This window comes from Gobius niger (assembly GCF_951799975.1).
Source record: "Gobius niger genome assembly, chromosome: 5".
Classification (NCBI taxonomy): domain Eukaryota; kingdom Metazoa; phylum Chordata; class Actinopteri; order Gobiiformes; family Gobiidae; genus Gobius; species Gobius niger.
This window is the reverse complement of record NC_136856.1, coordinates 16,432,103-16,453,485: the sequence shown is the minus strand read 5'-3', so window position 1 is coordinate 16,453,485 and position 21,383 is coordinate 16,432,103. Positions and strand designations below refer to the sequence as shown.

At 40.0% G+C, this 21,383-nt stretch overlaps 1 protein-coding gene across 1 annotated transcript; it reads left to right on the top strand.

Annotated features, from left to right (window-relative positions):
• The first annotated feature begins 4,424 nt into the window (after positions 1–4,424).
• Positions 4,425–21,383, top strand: atp10b (ATPase phospholipid transporting 10B). The gene is made up of 21 exons (XM_079557119.1): positions 4,425–4,855; positions 7,809–8,013; positions 9,723–9,808; positions 9,993–10,099; positions 11,346–11,477; positions 11,656–11,783; positions 11,947–12,199; positions 13,015–13,196; positions 15,229–15,369; positions 15,793–16,288; positions 16,521–16,612; positions 16,680–16,806; positions 16,894–17,078; positions 17,829–18,096; positions 18,307–18,383; positions 18,470–18,595; positions 18,677–18,877; positions 18,952–19,032; positions 19,107–19,211; positions 19,668–19,843; positions 20,748–21,383. Exons 1-21 carry the CDS (start codon positions 4,446–4,448, stop codon positions 21,010–21,012), a joined length of 3,843 nt encoding a protein of 1,280 aa, XP_079413245.1. The 5' UTR covers positions 4,425–4,445; the 3' UTR covers positions 21,013–21,383.

The window sequence follows — 21,383 nt, the reverse complement described above, 5'->3', positions numbered from 1 at the left end:
TATTTCATGTAGCAAAACACTGAATATTTAATATTTTAAAGGGGGATTCTGTTCCAGCAGTGACAAATGTGCAGCTACTGCTTGGTTTATAAAGGAAACAGAAAGTACAGCTGAGCAAAATTGGAAAATATGACAACATTATTTGGAAATGTCATACTAAATGAAGAATGGCTTATCCTATTATGAGGCCAGAAGTTTCTTTTTGCACTGACATAGCCAAACATATGGGTCTCAAACTTGGGACCACTGAAGTGTCTATGAGTGGGTCAGTGTCAGTGATTAGTCTTGTCTGTTTAGTCTGTTGTCTGTAAGTCCCTGTTGAAAGTAGCTCGTGTAGCTTATTGTGTTCCTCTGGTAGACAGATGGCTGCAGCAAAATTGGACTTCCGGTGTTCAAAAAGCCATTAATGTTGACATGCAGGAAAGGGGAGAAAAGCAGATGCTTGTTACTTTGTGGTCTTTCCGTGTCACTGGACTAATTAGAGATGCACAGTGCTCCGTTCAATCGTGTGTGTTTTGTTTCCAAGAGTTCTTGTGTAAGAGTGAGTCGCAGCTGCGCCACTGCGCGCAGCCAAAGCCGAGCCAGAGCCTGATCTGACCGGGACGTGCCGGGAGTGGGGAGCGGGGAGAGGGGTAAGTCTCACACCACTCACTGAGTCCCGCCATAACGAATGGAAAACTGGCTATTCGCCCGGGAGTCGTCAACCTGTTACTGAAGGCGATCAAGGACAGGGACAAAGTCATCAGTATTGTGTATCACTACATTAAAGAATGGGCCGAACTCGTTTAGGGCAGAGTGGGGTCAAAGGAGCCACGGGGTAAAAGGTGAATCCACCATTTGGCTAAAGTTTGGAAATGTAACATATTGCTTTTATGCAACAACACTGTAAATGAAAGTATTACATCATTTCAGCTTAAATGACAAATTATAAATGAACCCATGCACCTTTTGTGAAAGTGTTTATTAACCTTTTGGCATGTTCACTCAAACGTCCTAAAATGTATGTAAATAGTGACATTATATTTTTGTTTTTGTTCATCTCCACAATCTATTGGTTTTTTTCACTTTAAATGAGTTTTGGCCAGTTCAAAGAGCATGCAGCTTGTATATCAAAAGGCAGGGCCAGCACTGACTCATGGTGACCCTGAGAAGAGCTTTTGTACAAAAAGGCTAATACACTTGATCAATTGACAAATTGTTATTTTTTTCTAGCTCCAGTTTCTTCTTCAGCAGCAGAACAACATTTCCTTTTGGGTTTGTTTCAGTCTTTGAATAATAGAGACCATGTTTTAAAACGCTCACTTTTTTATGAAAGCCTATAGAACCATTTTAATTAAATTTAATGTGGACCTTTCCAGTAATGATCCTGAACAAGATTTTGCCTGGAGCTGATCCTACTATTTGGCTACGAAAATTGTCCTATATTTGGAATAATTAATAGTTTTATTTGTTCCATTTTCTTTTGCGTTTTATTAGACTCACCTAGTTAATGTGTGTAATGTAAATGCAGTTCTTTTAATTAGTTTCTTAAACAGCATAGGACTAAAACACAATCCTGAATTATATCAATGGCTGATCTAGATTAGGCTAAAATGGAAATCTACTACAGACATTTTAAGAATGTCTCACTGTGATTCTGGCCTTTTTAAACAGGTTTGGCTGCCTGCTCTGGAAAAGACAACATATGTCAACATGAGGAAGTGGAAGGCATCCTACATTGAGGCCATCTGTGCAAGAGGCTGCTTTGTGCCAGTCCATCATTAACGTTAGTGTTCATATGACACACACTTTACACACTAATTTCTTGTGCATGAACTCATTTTTCAGAACCTCTGACCTCCCACTTCACCCTTGAGCCGTGAAAAGGTGCAACTAACCAACCATAGAGCAGGCAGGAAAAAACATCCTATAGAAGTCAATCTGTTCTCAAGTATTAGAGCTGCACAATCAACATCAACATTGAAATTTCAATGGTCACAAATAGCTAAAGTTGCCTTTATTTAGATAATATAATATTACCATGACTCTCACTTCTATAATCGCTTCAAAGATCAAACATTTTATGAGGTGAAGTAAGTAGTAGTAGTAGTAGTAGTAGTAGAAGACCAAAATTTGATTTTTGTTCTACAGACCCTCACTGTTTTTGTTGACAACAAATCAGAAGGCTTTTGTTTTCTCTTTTTTTAATGGTACATTTTTTCTGTTGCCCCCAATATCACACAATTATACAAATTATAAAAAGTTTAAATATTCAAGATTCGAGATTTACTATCTTTTCAACTCTTTGTATTACACTGACTGGACCCTTTTCTTTCTTTCTTTCTTTCTTTCTTTCTTTCTTTCTTTCTTTCTTTCTTTCTTTCTTTCTTTCTTTCTTTCTTTCTTTCTTTCTTTCTTTCTTTCTTTCTTTCTTTCTTTCTTTCTTTCTTTCTTTCTACCATGTACTGTAGATTCAAAAGTATGGAGTCCAAGGTTTTGTTCAAATTAGATTGATTTAAGTTGGATTTATCCAAGACAGAACTGTATATTTTACATAAATCCTCCGTAAATATTACATGTTTACGTTATTAATAGCAGATAAACTGTACTTTTACAGATCAATTCTGTAATACTATTAACAGTTAAGAATGTAAATGTCGCTGTTAGATAATGGAAAATGCACATTTTTACACCATTGAATAATAATCTAAAATTATTACAGGTTTACTGTTCCTATTCTGTAAACTGTACTTTTTACAGTAATATTATTTAGTGTAAAGAATGCCAGCACAGTCCCTAGTTTCTATGGTGTAACCATAGAATTTACAGCATAAAACTGGTAACTCAGCTGCCATTTTTACCATTCAATTTATGGAATGGTTTTACAGTTTAGCTACTTTTTAAAGGATCTATATCATGCTATTTTAGCCATTCCAAAGTAAAGTATAGGCATTCATATGATGTATTGTACCACTACCACTATGGAGTACAAATTTTTGTGATAAATATAAGTATTTTCTTGAGGTATTTTTAAAACCTGGAAGACACAATGTTTCGATTCAGTTAACTCCGCCCCCTCTCTCCGCTCATACAAATTTACCGTATAGAAAATACACTGCAAAAAGTTACTTCATGATGCAGTTATAAGGAGTTGACATTTGCAACACAGCTTCATAAATGGCTAACACACACACGCTAACACACAAGCTAACGCGCTTTTGGATTGACTCACCGCTCTGGTCCATCGCTGTTTACATTATGAGATTCACGTTGGTTAGAAAAGTTAATCCACTTTGGTTCTGGCCAAGGTTCACCAAACATCCATCAAGAGAGTCACAGAAAAAAACTATTTTGGCGAGTGGCTTCTTCATTGGGAAGGTTGAGTAAAGTAAAGTCTATCCTCTTTTCGCCACATTATCATTAGGTAAGAAAAAAGAACAGGTGTCCAGAGTAGGTTAGAAAGAGCTCCTTCTTCACAGCTTCCAGTGCAAACATGACATCTGTTCAGACGCTCAGGGGATGAGTTTGTTTTGTCTGTAGGGGCAGCTCTGACCAATCGGGCACTTCCCTTTTTTTTCTTTTTTTTTTTGCCTTTGTTTCCTTCTTACAACAGAAATAATCAAAAAGCTGTTTTACAAATTATAATCCGTCCGTAAGCATAGAATTAAGACATTACATTACAGACGTCGAGCACTTCCATTCCGCTCTGATGACACAACTGAGCAAGTCAGTCGTTCACCAGCAGAGGGCGGAGCAGCTGCCCAGAGAGCAGGATTCAGGAGGATTGCTGAGAACCGTGTGAATGAAGCCAAAAACCGCTCTGGGGGTGTTTTTGATAAGGAAATAGCATGACAACATAATTAAAAGCTCCTAAAAGTCGATCTTGCATGATAAAGCTCCTTTAATATTATTGACATTTTCCCCACACATATTCACTTTTAGTTTCATGAACAGTGTGTAGATTGCCTTTGATGCACTTTTTACACTCACCTCATCTGTGTCCTCAATTGTCTGCTTGAGAATAAAGGGTATGTCACAGCATGGCAACAGAATCATGCCAAATGAGTGTCAACATTGAGTCATGAATTTTTTATTTGTTTTGAAACGTTGAGGGTTCTGCTGTGATATTTCCAGATTGCTAAGTTGTTGTTTTTTACAGCTATATTCGCATAAACCCAATTTTTAAGTAAAAATAGCCTCTGCGATTTCTCTGTGATGGACACCTTTCCAGTCTCTTGAGCACTTTGCAGCTTAAACTGACAGGAATGCAAACACACCTGTCAAAGAAGTGGGCGGGGCCGAGCTGAGGTGCGCTGTCTCTTTGACTTTAACCTGATTTTGGGGCCTGACACACTCAAGAAGAAGGTGGAGTGTGGAAGTCACAAAGGCAGTGATTTCTCTTTTTACAGTCCATGGCAGAAAAGGTTTTGTAGAAAATAATAAGGAGCCGGCAATCTTTCGCAGCCATGCCCTGGATGAGCCCTCTGGCCCGAATCAGGGATGCTTTCGAAGGTCAGCGGGCGCGGGACAAGGACCTGCGCAACCTGGTGTCCAATTTACCCTATGAAGGACTGGACAAGTGGAAGCAACCGAATCGCCACTTCCACAACAATGGCATCAAGACAACCAAATACTCTGTGCTGTTCTTCCTACCCATGAATCTCTTTGAGCAGTTTCACCGTCTCGCAAACCTGTATTTCGTCGGTCTGGCAATTTTGAACTTTGTGCCCGTGGTCCAAGCGTTCCAGCCTGAAGTTGCGATGATTCCCATTTGTGTCATCCTGGCTCTGACGGCCATAAAAGATGCCTGGGAGGATTTCAGGAGGTACCAGTCGGACAAGAAGCTCAACGGCCTGCCATGTTTCGTGTACAGCAGGTAAACCAGTGCAGTGGCCTGTGAAAATGTGGCCACTCACCGTCGGCAGCTGTGGCACATCTGTGTTTGTAATCATCTGTGAACATGTGTAGATCGGCGAGATAGCAGGCTGTGTTTAACTGCTTCTGCCATGTAGCGCCACAAGGGAATATTTACACCTAGAAATAGAAACTGCGTGTGTGGGAGATTATTTCTCAACTGAAAAGCCCCTCGTCAAGTCGCTCCTTGAGAAGAGTCCTCTCAGGAACATTAAACAAAGGCTTATCTAGTATTTAGTGGTTCTGGCAAAATTAAAGACTCCATACTTCATTTTTTTCACTTTCACAAGCACACTGAAAAATCTGGTATAGCGCCTTTAAATGACTAATGTTTCATATATATTTTGAAGCCCATATAGTATATATAATAAATCCATAATTTAAATATATTGTTGTTTACAAGACATTTAATTCCAATAGAAATATGTAAAATATTTTTTTTGTGCTAACTTGCCTGTTTATCACTGCATGCATCATTTTAGATATTTTAATATTGAATTACTGTTACTTATTACTATTGAACTATTGGACTATCATTAAAACTTGTGTCCTGATGAACCTCTTTAACTCCCACCCTGTGTGTGAATGGGCAAGTCTTCCACTTGAGGAATGCAGTCCGAGCAGACGGCTTTAGTCTAATTCATTACAGTCACATCTACATTTCTCGTAACCTGTGCCTTTACACACCTGGGAGGCGTAATCTGTTGTTCAATCTTACACTCCCGTCAGTCCACTCTCCAAACAAGTCTGCAGTCTATAATGCTGAGTCAAATTAATCTACGTTCTTTGTGTGGCACGTCTATTTATTACTCTGTTCAATGGAGATAGTCACTCCTTTGACGTGTCTTTTTGTCCATGTTCATAGAAAAAAATGTTGCACACTGAAAACATTGTTGCTTAAAATAATAGTAGGCTTGTTATGTGAAGTTGCAGTAAGGCAAGGCCAGGCATGTTTATTTATACCACGCGTTTCATACACAAGGCACCTCAATGCCTATGACATAGTAATAATGAAATACTTGTGCTACCAAAGTAAATTGTACACGTCCTCATCACAACAACCAAAAAAGAATAAGAAACAAATATATATTTAAGAAAAAGAAATGAGAAATTATTTCTTTATATATTCAATATAAAGCACATATTTGTAAAGTAAACTACAGTTTTTTTGTATGGCTGTTGATGAGCTATTTCTTCATATCATATTAAATTAACAAATCGTTTATCCTTCTCACTCTGACTTTACTCAGATGTAACAAATTCTGTTTTTACTCAAAATCAAAATGATCTTAAATAATAATTGCGACTCTAGTCGACTTCTTTGTGTCAAAGACAGTAGTTTACATAAGTAAAGATAAGTGGGCACTTTAGATAACATGATAACATCTTGAAAAGCGTGACTGCGTGTCTATAGATAAACGTAATCATGCAAATGCATCATTCAAGCATTTACAGCCATTCTCTCTATACTGAATAAATTTAAAAGAATGTGACATGCTGAAGTGTTAATGATTCCCATTACTGGTTTGATTAGTTTAACCAGCCAAGCATAGTCTGAAAACTCAATGTAAAATGTAAAATGCTGTGGTGTTGATTAGATGTTGAGTCTGAGAGGACCTGATCTAGTCTTTCATGCAGGACGACATACCTGCAGCTCTTTGTCTGCAGCAGGACTGTCCCGCTGTCACCCGACGTGCTGGTTCACATACTCCCTGTTCAAACACACTGGCCTCCTTCCAAAACAATGACGCAGAGTTTCTTTCTCATTCATAAACAGGACTGGCATAAACTCAGTCATGGTTTTCACTTTAAGGTGTAAAGTAGATCTCTCTTTTTTTTAATGTTTATTACTTTTACTTGACTTTGGAAATAGACTATTCATAAACTTTAAATTTGTAAATATTCCTTGCGGCAAAAAGGGTAATTAATAATTATAACAATAAATGCTATTAACAATTAAGTAGATCATTTGACCTCAATTCAAAAATATAACATAAATATAGATATATTATTTATAATTTATATTGTATATATTATATATAATTGATCTATGTAAATATAGATAAATTGTCAATCTTTTTTATAAATAAATATAAATATAATAAATGGACATTATTGTTGTGATTTTAGTATAGGCATCAAAAAAATGTTCAGGCATCGGTATCGTAAATCAAGTATCGTTAAAGAGGCTAGATGCAAGTTGGTCATTTTATACTCACTACTGCCACCTCAGGTCATATATGTAACTGCACCTTTTATATTAGACTCGTGCAAGACGGCACTTAGGACCGAAATAACACCTTTTTGAGTGACAGTGCAGGATTTTAGAGGCAGTTGTGGTGAATAGGTCTGGGCTCATTCTACACATTAGGACATTGTTGGAACACGTAGGGGGAGGAAAATGCTTAGTTTTAACATTTTTAAACTCCGTATAGTCCCTTTAAAGTGCAAGTATCAAAGAAACTTAAACGGTGCCCAGTCTTATTAAGAAGCAGCAGCAGGGGCGGACTGGCCATAGGTCCATTCTGGAGGAGCACAGAAGGGCTGCTGGCTTGAGGGCCATCAGCCTGTAATGGGGTGCTGCTACCCGGCCTTGCAATTGCACAGCGAAGCAGCAAAAAAAAAAAAAAAAATCTCTTTTCTATATGTTTAACCGCTCTGTTGTTCATTGGTGACACAGCAATTGTGCAATAAAAATTAGGCCTATTATAAATTGATGTCAAAATATGTCTTTGTGGACGCGTGTGTTTAGTCCCAGTCCGCCTGATAAGCAGTACCCAGCAGTACCCAGTTTGTACTTTGAATTAACAATTTAAGTACATTAATTTCTTGACATTTTGTAATTGTACTTAAGTGCAGAACAGTAGTTGCCATCGGTCTGTATTTGACCAAAATACCTTGTTTTCTGCTTCCAGCAAAGAGAAGTGTTTTGTGGAGAAGCGTTGGAAGGATGTGAGAGTGGGGGACTTTGTGAAGGTTGAGTCCAATGACATCGTCCCCGCAGACCTCCTGCTCCTGTACACGTCCGACCCAAACGGCGTGTGCCACATCGAGACGGCCAACCTGGACGGAGAGACCAACCTGAAGCAGAGAAGAGCCGTGCCTGACGTCTGCATTACAGTCAGTAACACTGACATATTATAATCCATGCTGTAATTAGGACTGCATGCTTAAGTTTTTTCCCCCTGGATCTTGTACTTAAACAACACGTTAAAGATGCTTAAACAATACTAATATTCATAAAGTATCTTTTGTTATTAAATGTTCCTGGTAAAACGTTTAAAACTTTGGCATTTAAACCTTGTACTGGGAGTAGTGTTTTATACCATTTACTGATAGATACAGATGGCAAGGGGGCGTGGCTTCGCCAAGGGGGAAAATACAATCTTTAGAGACACGCAATTTTTCAATCTTTTTAGACATTTTCTGGTGGAATATGAACTTATTTACCACACGTAAATAAAGTCAAGACTAAATCGGGTCCATATGGATCTTTATTCACAGCAGATTGTTCAGTAGAAGTGAAATAACGGCAGTTGTAGCAAGCGCTAGCTAACCGCTAGCATTAGGCCGATGCTAACATAAAGCATCAAGTTAGCATTCTCTGTTATTTATGTTTTTATGGGCTGTTGAACCACTTTGCTCCTCTCCATGTCTTTGTATCTTTAGTTTAGTAGAAAACTATATTCATAATTCAGCATTTGTTAAAGTAGTTTTTGAATAATTAAAGAAAGTTTTCGATTTTTCTCCAAATTGTTTTCCCCCTTAACTGTTTTCAAACATGACCATATATGGGCGATTCCAGAGATGCCGTCTGTATCTATTCACCTTATTCCTTTTCCCTCGTTCGCCGTTTAAATGAACGGGCTTCGCGCTCGACCGGAAGTGTCTGTACAACGGAAGTGCCGAGACAAAGCAAAAAGTGGCAAAAGTGGGCGGGGCGGAATAAGGTGAATACTGAATTAAGTTATTGTGGGTCTAGGATGTGGACAGAAGGCACACAGATTCACTTCAATTCAATTCAATTGACTGATTGAAGTTTACAGTTCTACATGTAGAGAATCAAAATCAAATATTTACATACACAAAAAGAGGGCCAGCAGATTGAGAGAACGAGAGAGTTCAGCTTCCGGACAGCCTGGTGAGTGAAGCTGTCCTTCAGTCAGTTTGGTCTGGCTCAGATCAAGACTCTGCAGTCTTCTCTCAGAGGCAGGACCGAAGAGGCTGTGAGAGGGACATGGTATCTGCCTCTGACCCTGTCTGTTGTGCCGCAGCCCTGTCCAGATCATTGTTGTTTTACACAGTCCACTGAGTGGAGCGTCATCTAGCCTGATATCCAAAGACCACACAATGGCCTCTACAAATACGCGCAGGCGGCTTGAATTAGCCTGGTCTGGTCCAGATGTTTCCTTCATTGTAGATAATTTAAACAAAAAATGTCCAAAAAAAAAGAAAAAAGCGAAAGCATGTGAAATTACATGGCCAGTAATCTTTAGTTTTATTTTCAGTAAGTTATGTCACAGTCCAGCGCCAATGGTACAATTTTCCTGGGCCTTTAGGAGGTAAGGCTATCAGCAACTGTATTGAATAAACCTGTCAACACCTATGCCAGCCCTGCCTCTATGTTGACTGGTATTCAGCAAACTAACAACAGACTTTACATGCTTTCTGAATGAAGTGTTTTTCTTTGGACCTATATTTAGAGGCTACTGTGGTTTAAAGCATTATTTAACTAGCTGAAGTACAGGTTAAGTTGCATTGTTTCTAAACTTCCCATACCGCCTCCCATCACAATTTGCCTTCTTTTCTTTTCTTTTCTTTTCTTTTAGCATCCTGAAGTTGAACCAGAATCTTTTAATGGCATTGTAGTATGTGAAAAACCCAACAACAATCTGAACCACTTCAAATGCTACGTGTAAGTATCTGTACAGTCAGCTCCTTCACCAGCAGTTTAATTGTATTACGCTACCATTGATTTTCCAGGCTTTTAGCTTCACCAATTAGCTACCCCGCTAATGTACTAAAGCCTATATGAATTGATTAACCCGGGATGTATCTTCCAGGCAGTGTAAACAAAGTAACATGTTTTTTTGCTGCAGAGAAAAAATGGATAAGGAGAAAGTTGGAGCTGGAATCGGTAATCTACTGCTGAGAGGCTGCACAGTGAGGAACACGGGCTACGCTGTTGGCTTTGTGGTGTACGCAGGTAGGATGATGTCCATTCATGCCTAAGTAATGGAAAGTGGATTTTAACTTTTGGTATTGATGATAAGATTAAGAGCTTCATATCTTAGTATGGTTTACACTGTTGCAGTTTGAAAAGTTGTGAATCACAAACAATGTATTTAAAAAAAAAAAAAAGGAAAAAAGATAGAAAGCATGGAGTACTACTAAAACAAAATAGGAGGAGACTAAACAATTGCAATCCCCAACAAAACCTGGAAAAGATGGGACATTAATCAATTCCTCCTCTTTTTGGGTTTTAAGGGATATTTCAGGATTTTTAACATAGGGCCTCATTTCCTAGTTATCCAGAGTGTTGTTGATTCCTGGAGATTAGAGTTTAGTGGTGCTAGGCTAGTGCTAAGCTAGTTCTAGATTAGCGCATATCTATGGCAACTAGTAGCCTACATTAAAAACAGTCTGACCCAAGCACAGTGCACCTGAGGCAAATCACTTATAACACCAGACCACCGATATAAATGTCTGTTTCGACTGAATATTGTTTTAAATATAACAATTTTGCTTTTAAAATAACTTCTACTTGAGCAGCATCAGCTTCCTGGTTGTAAGCTACGCAGCGGCGGAGTGATCTGCTAGGTTACCAGATCTACAGTAGTTTGCTTACCTGCGGTCGGCATTACTACACTACTACACGTTCCCAATGACTTTGAAGAGGTTTTTTAATGCAGGCTACTAGTTATCATAGACATGCGCTAGCCTAGCACTAGCCTAGCACTAGTCTAGCACCACTAAACATGAATAAATACATAAAAAATCTCCAACAATCAACAACACTCTGGAAATGAGGCCCTATGTCAAAAATCCTAAATATCCCTTTAAGATCCTGCTACAAAAGATGGAAAATGGAGAAAATGAACTTTGACCTCAGTGGGATATCTGTAAAGTTTGATGTTTGGCTTTATGCAGTATTTGACTGACCTTCCCAAAAGCTCTCTGCAGGGATGGGTCTCATGGGGTTTTATATCAACTTTCAAATGCCATTTGAAAGGAGAATAAGAACCTTGAAAAGAAAAAAATGTGCTACTTTTCCCATAATGTTGCTGGTCTTACTACCGGACTCTTTGTTGTATAGGAAACTTCCCCATTTGGCTAGTTTAAGATGCGCAAACAACTATATAGATGACTATAGTTCAACATTCCCTCACCTGAAAAGCTTTTAATGTGAAAAATAAGAAAACATTTGCTGCATTCTTCTTCTACAATTTAAGGCCATGAAACCAAGTCAATGCTGAACAACAATGGGCCGAGATACAAGCGCAGTCGACTGGAGCGAAGACTCAACATAGATGTGATTTTCTGCATCATCCTGCTCTTCACTATGTGCATCATCGGGTCTCTAGGTCAGTCAGTATTTTCTCCCCATGAAGAAAAATCCACTGTTTATTGTTATGTCTTAGGTACCATTTCTTCTTTTTCCTAATCACTGTGTATCCTACCACTCAATAAGTCACAGGAGAAAATAGACAAGGGGAAGGTGTATAACAGCCGGTGTGATTAATCCTGTCCTTACACACACAGGGCATTACTTATGGTTGGAGTCGATGCCCAGCGTGCCCCTTTACCTCGTCCCACAGAGCGACGGGCACTTTGACACCCCCAGTCTGTCCAGTTTCTACAAGTTCTTCAGCATGATCATCCTGTTACAGGTAATAAAAAGATAAAAGCATTTCTTTAGACATTCGCTCCCCCATAGGCCTGACATGAACCTAACTCAAGATCGAGAGATGGGTCCCTAGGCACTGTGTTCCAATCACAGTTCACGTAGCATTTGTTTAATTAATGCCTATACTTCATCTCATCTTCTTCTAGGTTTTGATTCCTATTTCCCTGTATGTGTCCATTGAGCTAGTCAAGATCGGTCAGATTTTCTTCATCACGAACGACTTGGATTTGTACGATGAAGAAACTGACGCCACAATACAGTGCAAGTCCCTGAACATCACAGAGGACTTGGGACAGATCCAGTACATCTTTTCTGACAAGACGGGAACACTCACAGAAAATAAAATGGTGTTTCGTCGATGCTCTGTAATGGGAACAGAGTATCCCCACAAGGAGAACGGTATGTTTCTTTGTGGACCCAAATATGCAATAATTGAATGATTGTTACATGTATTCTTATACTGTATAAGCATTGTAAAGTCAATGAAAACCTAATTGAGTACAAATACTAAAGATATTCAAATAGAATATAGTGTTGCATATGTATTGCATATACAGAACAAATATGTGCTGCTCTGTATGGAATATCTATAATATAACTTTGAAGTACCTTTGGAGCTCAACAGGTCAAAAGTCCCCAAAGACTTTTTGAAAATATATGTAACTCATGGATATAAAACATACCATTTCACAGGAACAGTCGACCGTTTTTTCCATACTGAGGTAATTTCTTACCTGAGCTTAGACAAGTTGATGTGTACCTCTCTGGTCTTTGTGTGTGCCCGTGGAAGAGCTGGGTCGCTTCTAACTTCACCCAGTTTGGAGCAATAGGAATATACTGGGAGAGGCCATCTACTTATGCTTCAATCACGACCTAACTCCACCTAAGTGCCTAAGCGCCTTTGGTGGAGTTCATTCTGGAGTTACTAGCCAAGATGATATTTCAGCATAATTAAATAACTAAGAAAAAACATAAAAAAGAAAAAAAAAAGATCAATTGCGTCCTTATACTTTAATTAATTCACCTCACTGTTTGCAGATTGTGTTGAACATGTTCAGACCAAATGGAAATAACATCTAAAATGTGAATCATTTTTCCTATCAAGAAAGTAGCTATTGATGAGCTACCTTGAAAGGGCTGGAGAGGTAGCACTTGAGCTCTTGGTTGGGGATCCCTCCTCTACAGCCTGTATAATAGTGTTCTTGTGTTTGTAGCTGCACGTTTAGCCTTCATCAACAAGCCAGACGAAGATGAAGATGTGCTCTTCAGCCAGACTCCTCAACCCATGAAACCACGCTGGTCTCTGGACTCTGGGGACAGTGACTCCCAGGAGAAAAAAAGTGAGAGGAGGAGCAAAGGCAATGTCCATAGTGATGTCGCCTTCAGCAGTCCACTGGTAGGTCACTGCACACTGTGACACTGGTCAGATCATTCAGTTAAAGTCAAACATGGGGTAAAGTTTTTTTTTGCCTATTTATTTGGGCAAGGTCTCATTCGACCAGGTGTTTTCCACCATAGCAAGATTTTCTGGGTTAGAGCCTTAACCCAAATTAGCGTAAATGCGACACTTCCGCGAAGACATGTTTTAACCTATTGTCACCCGCCTTAACTGAGTGCATTTTCTCCAGTGTGGCTTTACCCAAATCTAAAAGCTTCTCGACCGGAGAGCAACACCTCATTTGAAAGCTAAACCTACAAATGTGATTGTAACTTTTTGTCAAATTGTCGCTGCATTTTTGTCACTTTTTGTCACGTTTTTCACCTTGTTTTCGTCACTATTTTGATGCTTTTCTTTTAAGCTTTTGGATTTGGGTAAAGCTTGGTTAAGTAAGAGGTTAAGGAGAAAATTGAGAGGCCAGACCGGTGGCCCTAGTGCCAGAGGCCCTTCTGTGCTCTGGACATATGGCCAGCCCGCCCCTGTTAAGGGTTAAGAATGTTTCTTCTCCAAGAGATTCCTGAGGTAAGGAGTTATATCTGACCCCCCAAAGACTCTAGTTTTGCCTCACTAACCTTATTATTGTCTTGAGTTTGGGTGAAACTGAGGATCTTTATGTTACTTGCCGCTCATTAGCATGACCATGGCTGTGTTCTGGGTCCGAGACCAAAAGCTATATTTGGTCAAAATGTGTCTGTATCATAGTCGTATGCATTGGGTTGTTGTTCGTAGACAGTGCAATAATCTCTGCTAGAAGTCAGTTTTGAATATCTTTTCCAGTCCACCGTACTATGTCAATAGTGCACATAAATCCGCCTCATGAGCTTGTCCCCATGCAGTGCAGACGGTGAACGTGCCGGGTGCTCGTCCATTTTGGCTCTGTGTCTCCTCGGTGACGGGACATATGGTCACGCTGGGCATCGCTTGGCACTGACCACTCGCTCTGTAAACGCACACCACTGTCTTCACATGCAGTTCACTTGCTCCGGGTCTATTTTTGTCTTCGGGGCAAAGACTGGCAGCCTTCAGAAAAACAGGACGGAAAAGGAAAGAGGCTTTTTTTCCAACATGATATTCAGCAGGTGCTCAGGTCTAAACGGGAAGAGCCAGCGAGTCAGGAAATCAATCAGTTACATTTCTTATCATTTTTATTTTTTACGTTATATTATTTTGAAGTAGCAGTACTCTTACGTGAGAAGGATTTTGGGTTATTCTCTCGATTGCAAGCATTTGTGAAAAAGACTGTACGCTGTATAGTATGTATTTCTATCTAATAATCTATTTATAATGCATTTCTATAAATTCTGAACTAGCTGCTATTTGTTGTTGTAAATTAAAATGTATTCTTTTGATTGTAAGGAGGAATTAAACAAGAACAAAAAATGGGTATCAATATATATATATATATATATATATATATATATATATATATATATATATATATATATATATATATTCTTTTATGCTTCTGTATGTTTTTTTTTTTTTCAGATTATGCGACTGCTAAAATATAAATAAGACTTTTACACTCAAACGAAAAGGCATTATCACTTGAGTAATTATTTGAGGGACTAGTTTTTCAAAGCCACACTGCGCAAAATTTCACCCAATAAGTAATAATTTAAAAAAAAAACATATACAAGAATTTATTTAATCACCCCTGGTTTTATTGGTTAAAAATAAAAAGATGTTGGTGCTTTGCTTTGACTAGCATCTGCAAAAATAGCATTATTTGTGTCAAGCTGAGCATTAGAAACACTCTCTTTGTTAAAGTTTTTGACTATTATTATGTTGCTTTTGTGATATAGCTACATAAAGCTTGTCGTTTCGTAGTGTGGCTTTAGACTTGAGTAGAATAATTTTGAAGCAAGCTAAATATTTTGCATACTGTACTCACTGAGAGCGTGTGAGGCGTGCAATAACATGTATATCTATAAGATTAAGATTGTTAATGATTTTGATGTTCACTAAGTCACTGCCTCCAAACCAACAGGAGACTGAGGTTATCCCGGACCAGAAGCTCAGCCGGCAGATCAGGGACGCAGAGAAGATAGATGTCTACCTGGACTTTTTTCTGGCTCTCGCCATTTGCAACACTGTGGTGGTTTCCATGGCAACAGCGAAGAGACCGAGGGTGAGTGCACGGCTTGTGTAGAGTGAAGTGGATATGGAGGACACACACGAGAGGAGACGCACCAGAGCTCTCATAGACAGAGCGGGAGGGAATATCAACTATTGTCACATAATGATCTCTCTCTCATAATACAATCTGGGATTGTTATAATAAACAACAGACCAGGAAAACAATTCTATTATTAGTGATATTTTCCAGAATATCACGTTTTTTTCATAATCTTTTGCTCATGTGAGTTTCCTCTGAGAATTCCCAACATTACATTATGTGTATATGTTTGGTCTTTGATATTGGCTTTACTTTAGATTCCCACTCACAAAGAGCAGTTAAATGATGTTATAATCTTGTTATAACGTATAACTAGGTCTATGCTTTTTATATGAATACATGGTCAAGTTGTTTTTTTGTTTGTGTGTGTTTTAGACCCCTGAGTTTCAACAGACCAATCAGTCCAACGCATTTGACACTTTGTCTAGTTTGGTGAGGAGGGCGGGTTCATGGACTCGACCCAGAGCTCGTACCACTTCGGAGACCTCACCCATAGACCTGACCGCGCAGGGGCAGTCTGTGAATCAAACTGGGGCGCAGACATGTTCTCTGCATGCCCCACCGCAGGGTACTACTCCAGCTGTGCCCATAGGAAAGCTCTGCTATGAGGCAGAGAGTCCAGACGAGGCTGCCTTAGTTCACGCAGCGAAAGCATATGGCTTTGTCCTGATGTCCCGCACCCCTGACAGTGTGACGGTGCAGCTCCCGTCTGGGGCCCAGCTCAGGTTTGAGGTGCTGGACACCTTGAGCTTTGACTCCAACAGGAAGAGGATGTCTGTGTTGGTGAGGCACCCCATCTCTAAACAATGCATCCTATACACTAAAGGTGCAGACTATGCAATTATGGAGCTCCTTGGGACCCCCTATGGCGGTAGGTCAAATATATACCTAATTATTACATGTACAATTTGTTTTTATGTTTTAAAATACACTTGTGTTTTACCGTACACTGCTCCTTCACGGTTTTCAGTCTATTACTTTTTTATTTTATTTCAAAAATAAAAAGTCCCTGTGTTTATGAGATGGTTGATGACAAATCACTTTATTATGTGTCTAAACTTAGGACTTTTTGATTAAGTTCATATTATTTTCAAATATTACAGAGAAGCAGCAGAAGGCTATAGCCTCAGATACTCAACAACATCTTGACTGTTATGCTAAAGAGGGTCTGCGCACACTCTGCATCGCCAAAAAGGTGACTGCTCTCACAAATGTTCAGTGGTGTGTTGTGAGCTCTGCTTTACCTTGTGCTGTTGCTGCAGGTGTTGTGTGACGAGGAGTATGAGAGCTGGGCAGTGCAGAGACAACACGCTCTGGCTGCTATAGACAACAGAGAGCAGCTCATCATGGACTCTGCGGTGCAGATAGAGACCAACCTCTGCCTGCTGGGTAAAACTCATTTTCCTGTGCAGCACAGTGTGTGCAGGTGTGTGTATGTGGATAATTGGAGTGACTGGGCTTTCTCTGGTGGCTCAGGGGCGACAGGCGTGGAGGACCGTCTGCAAGACAGCGTCCCGGACACCGTCATGGCTCTGCGGGAGGCGGGGATCCAGGTGTGGGTGCTGACGGGAGACAAGCCTGAGACAGCTGTCAACATCGGCTATGCCTGCAGGCTTCTGGAGCAAGACGACCTGCTGATTAACATGAGCTGCAAAAACAAGGTGAGGAGGCCCTTGTCCAGGACCCTTTAACTCTTCATAGAGTCAAATATCACACAAGACACAGTGTATCATGAATAAAGTACATGATATACATTAGAATACAAAGTATAACACACTATTTGTGCCCAATAAAAAATCAGTCCTAGATTTATGCCAGTGAGGAAAACAGAGCTGTTCTGCTGTAAGACATAAGTATTACACAAGTCTTGTGACAGAATATTATAACAGTGTCCAACTAAACAATAATGTTCAACCCTAAACAATTAGACGCCCAATCCTCTTTAACACATTCAGAGTGCTGCGTTTGGCGCATAGGGGCGGCCTTGTTCCCTTCAGGCGGGACTGTTCATTATGATGAATGAAGCCAGCTAGCCCCAACACAATAACTAATGCTTTGATATATAATTAGCAGTCTAATATCCAACTCTCAGAGGAAATTCCCCTTGTATCACATCACATAATGGGACATATTGGTGATGCCCTATTTTTACCATGGTAACTTGATTATATTGGAGGAAAGGTCCAAGGAGGTGCACTCCTACAGCCATTACTCTGCTGTAGCCAATTATACGCAGCTGCAAATGATGGACTAAATACAGCGAGAATGACACCCACGTTGTTAAACTAATAACAGTCTGAGGCAAATCTCTAATCACAATACCCAGATTCTACGGCAGCTCTAAGACTTTTGCAATGCTTGTCTTCATCCGCTTTTAGCTTTACTTTGACCACTTTCTTCTTCTGTCCCAGGTCACTTGCACATCCATCCTCGACTGTACCCTGGAGGAGGTGAGAAGGTACAGTGAGGATCCTCGTAACGTTGACACAACCCCAGACATCTCGCTGGTGATTGACGGGCGCACCCTGACCATGGCCATGTCTCCGGACCTACGCGACCGCTTCGTGGATCTGGCCCGCCACTGCCGCTCTGTGCTGTGCTGCAGAGTTACGCCGCTGCAAAAGAGTGAAGTGGTGAAGCTGATCAGAGAGAAGCTCAAGGTCATGACGCTCGCTGTGGGTAAGATACAGATGTGTAGATGTCTATTGTAGTAATACATTTGGTAACTACCTACAACTAGACAGTTCATAATGTATTGATAAATGCCAAATTGCCATAAGTTTTGCCACATTATAAGTTACTGCAGATTGTTATAGAATGTGGATTTGTTGCACAGTAATGTGGCTCTATGTGTGCATCTGGTAAAGTGCCCTCTGTTTTTGTCCTCAGGTGATGGTGCCAATGATGTCAACATGATTCAGGCGGCTGACATAGGAGTGGGAATATCTGGTCAGGAGGGGATGCAGGTTCAGACTACAGCCACATGATATCATCCTCTCCTCCATTTTTTTCCTGTATCATTTTCCAAACTGCTTTTCTATGTCACCCACAGGCGGTCATGGCCAGCGACTTTGCTATTTCTCGCTTCAAACACTTAAAAAAGCTCCTCCTCGTTCACGGACACTGGTGCTACAGCCGACTGGCCAACATGATCATTTATTTCTTCTACAAAAATGCGGTGCGTTTTGTTACCAAACCTTCACAATACCAAAGTGATTCTATGTAAAATTGTCTAGAATAATCAGGTGTCTTTTTTTAGGCCAATGTCAACTTGCTCTTTTGGTACCAGTTCTTCTGTGGCTTCACTGCGAATTCAATGATCGACCACTGGCTGATGATTTTCTTCAATCTGATATTCACCTCTGTACCACCGGTAATGTTCGGCATCATGGACAGGGATGTGTCTGCTGAGATGTTGCTCGGCCTCCCGGAACTGTACAGGACGGGGCAGGGTAAAGGGGTGAGTCAGATTTTGAAAAACAATGTTTATTGCAAGGCACAAATGTAGTGATCATTTTCTCTTTGTGTCTCTAGGAATACAGCTTCTTAACATTTTGGATTTCAATGATCGATGCCTTTTACCAAAGTCTAGTGGTATTCTTCATCCCATACTTTGTGAGTGAAATGCTACACCTGTGATGTTTGAAACGGTTTTGAGAACATTTATACAGCCCTTGTTTTCCTTTTAGGCTTACAGAGGCTCTGACATCGACATTTATGCTTTTGGAACTCCTTTGAACACCATTTCTCTGTTTACCATCTTGCTTCACCTGTCGATTGAGATCAAAGCATGGGTATGTTTTGTTGAGAACTAAATCAACCTTTCTGGTCACACTTGATTTCACAGCACAGTAATAACACGCTAATAGAAAGGAAATAGCATGGTAACTATAGCAATAATGAGGGTTAATGCATTTTGCCGTCCTGTTCCCATATTATTACAATGAAAAGGTCTTTATAGCAGTGATCTCAACCTTGTTTTAGTCATTACCCAGTATATGGTTTATAATAATAATATAATAATATTTAAATATTGCCTTGAAATCTTCTCGCGACCCCCACCTCAGTGTCCTGCGACCCTCACTTTGGGAACCACTGAGTTAGGTCATAATTAATCATATCATCATCATGAAATAAATTAGGTTTGTGTCCTGCATTCATCAAATTACCATATTTACCATGTTGCAACACTTTTCGGTACCGTATGTCCATGAATGTTTTTAGTGTAAATGCTAAATGTTTTTTTCCAGACGATCGTGCATGTGGTTGTCATCCTGGGCAGTGTGGCCTTGTACTTCATAGTGACTCTGGCCTATGGCGTCTGGTACCTAAACAACAGCGGGTACTGGAATCTTCAAGCCCAGATGGTTGATCCCATGTTCTACCTGGTTTGCTTGATCTCGACAGTAATAGCGCTACTGCCCAGGTATTCAGTTATGCTACTACAACATGTGCAAAGACATTGTTGCATTTGTTGAAAACAATTATGTGGAAAAGTTGGAATAATATATTTGATTTACCATTTGTCCAATTCTTAAAGAGGGGGTATTATGCTTTTTTCAATCACATAGCACCAGTCTATAGCACACTACAATAATGACGAAACCTTCTGTTGGTCTGTAAATGCAGTAAATTAGAATAACTGCCTTGTTTAAAATTGCTCTCTCAAAATGGCTGTAGCGAATGTCTTGAAATAGGCCTCTGTCTCTTTAAGAACCTCTGACCCTTTCAGACACGCCTCCACACGCTGTCTGTGGCATCAGTGGGGAGGGGGCTCTGCTGAGGGGCAGTGGTTGGTTGGCTGGTGACGAAAGCTCGGAGGCGTCTCCAGGAGGTGGGGGCGTTCCTAGGAGGACTCAGGCAAACCTATCCCTAAAATGGCTGCCATCAGAGTTTTTACAGATTACTCAACTTCAGGCATGTTTTTAATGAGGGAATGACATAATAACATGACATAATAACATGATGTAAAGCTTGAAAAAGTCGATTTTGCATAATACCCCCCCTTTAAGTTTAAGTTGTACTGGTTATCTGCATTATGTTTTAATAGTTAATATCATGGTCAGTCTCAGTAGCTCTGATTTAAATACACCAACAATACTGATGAACAGCCGTATTGAAATGGATTTACCAGGACACTTGTTTTGTTCAGATTCTCTGTGTGTCTTAAAGATTGCAGATTATAATATTTGAATTGTGAAGGTCATAGAGGACTACGTTCATTGATGTCTCTCAAAGTGTCGATATTTAGTTGGAATGCTGTAATTTAAATCAAAGAGCTGCGTATTTTTCTCTGGCCTACTTTCTCACCACCCTTTTGTTTCCCCCAGGTACCTGTTTCACGTGCTGAAGAACTCTATCACCCCCTCCCCGATTGTACAAGCCCGTCATTTGGACACACTGGAGCCCTCCACGCGGGACCAATGGATTAAAGAGTGGAGGAGCTTTAGAGGAACGGTGCAGGACAAGACCTTGGACGTGTCTGTCCCACCCTCTCCCTCACTGGAGAGTCTGGATGATGATGACTATATTATGGACGATGAGTTTGCACTCAATGTGATCACAGAGAACCATCACAAAAAAGCTCTTTCATGAGAAAATATACAGATCACTAATGGACAATGCACAATTTTACTTATTTATTGAGCAACATTTGTCAGTGTTATATGTCACGGTTTTTCACATCTCGAGAGATAATTTGTCCATTGGCCTGATAAACCTGTTTAGTTCAAAGCGCAACAGAACAACAGGCAAGTCAGAGCTCAGAGCTCAGCCCAAACCCACACAATCCCCAAGTGAGCTGAACATCAGGCTGGGCCTGGTGTTGTTTTGTCAAGGTATTTAAGACAATAAATGTTCACGTAAGAACCTGATCTGCTGGAAATGCTTATGAGTGTAATATGTGGCAGGAATAAATACAAAGCACACAAATAGGCTACCTTTGTTTAACAGTACAAAATAAAGCG

Bases quoted from the DNA above. Each gene is read 5' to 3' on its own strand.
- atp10b (XM_079557119.1), top strand. From the start codon at position 4,446: ATGCCCTGGATGAGCCCTCTGGCCCGAATCAGGGATGCTTTCGAAGGT. The intron at 13,197-15,228 runs GTAGGTCACTGC...CCAAACCAACAG, and splicing joins TCGCCTTCAGCAGTCCACTG to GAGACTGAGGTTATCCCGGA. The intron at 16,289-16,520 runs GTAGGTCAAATA...CAAATATTACAG, and splicing joins CCTTGGGACCCCCTATGGCG to AGAAGCAGCAGAAGGCTATA.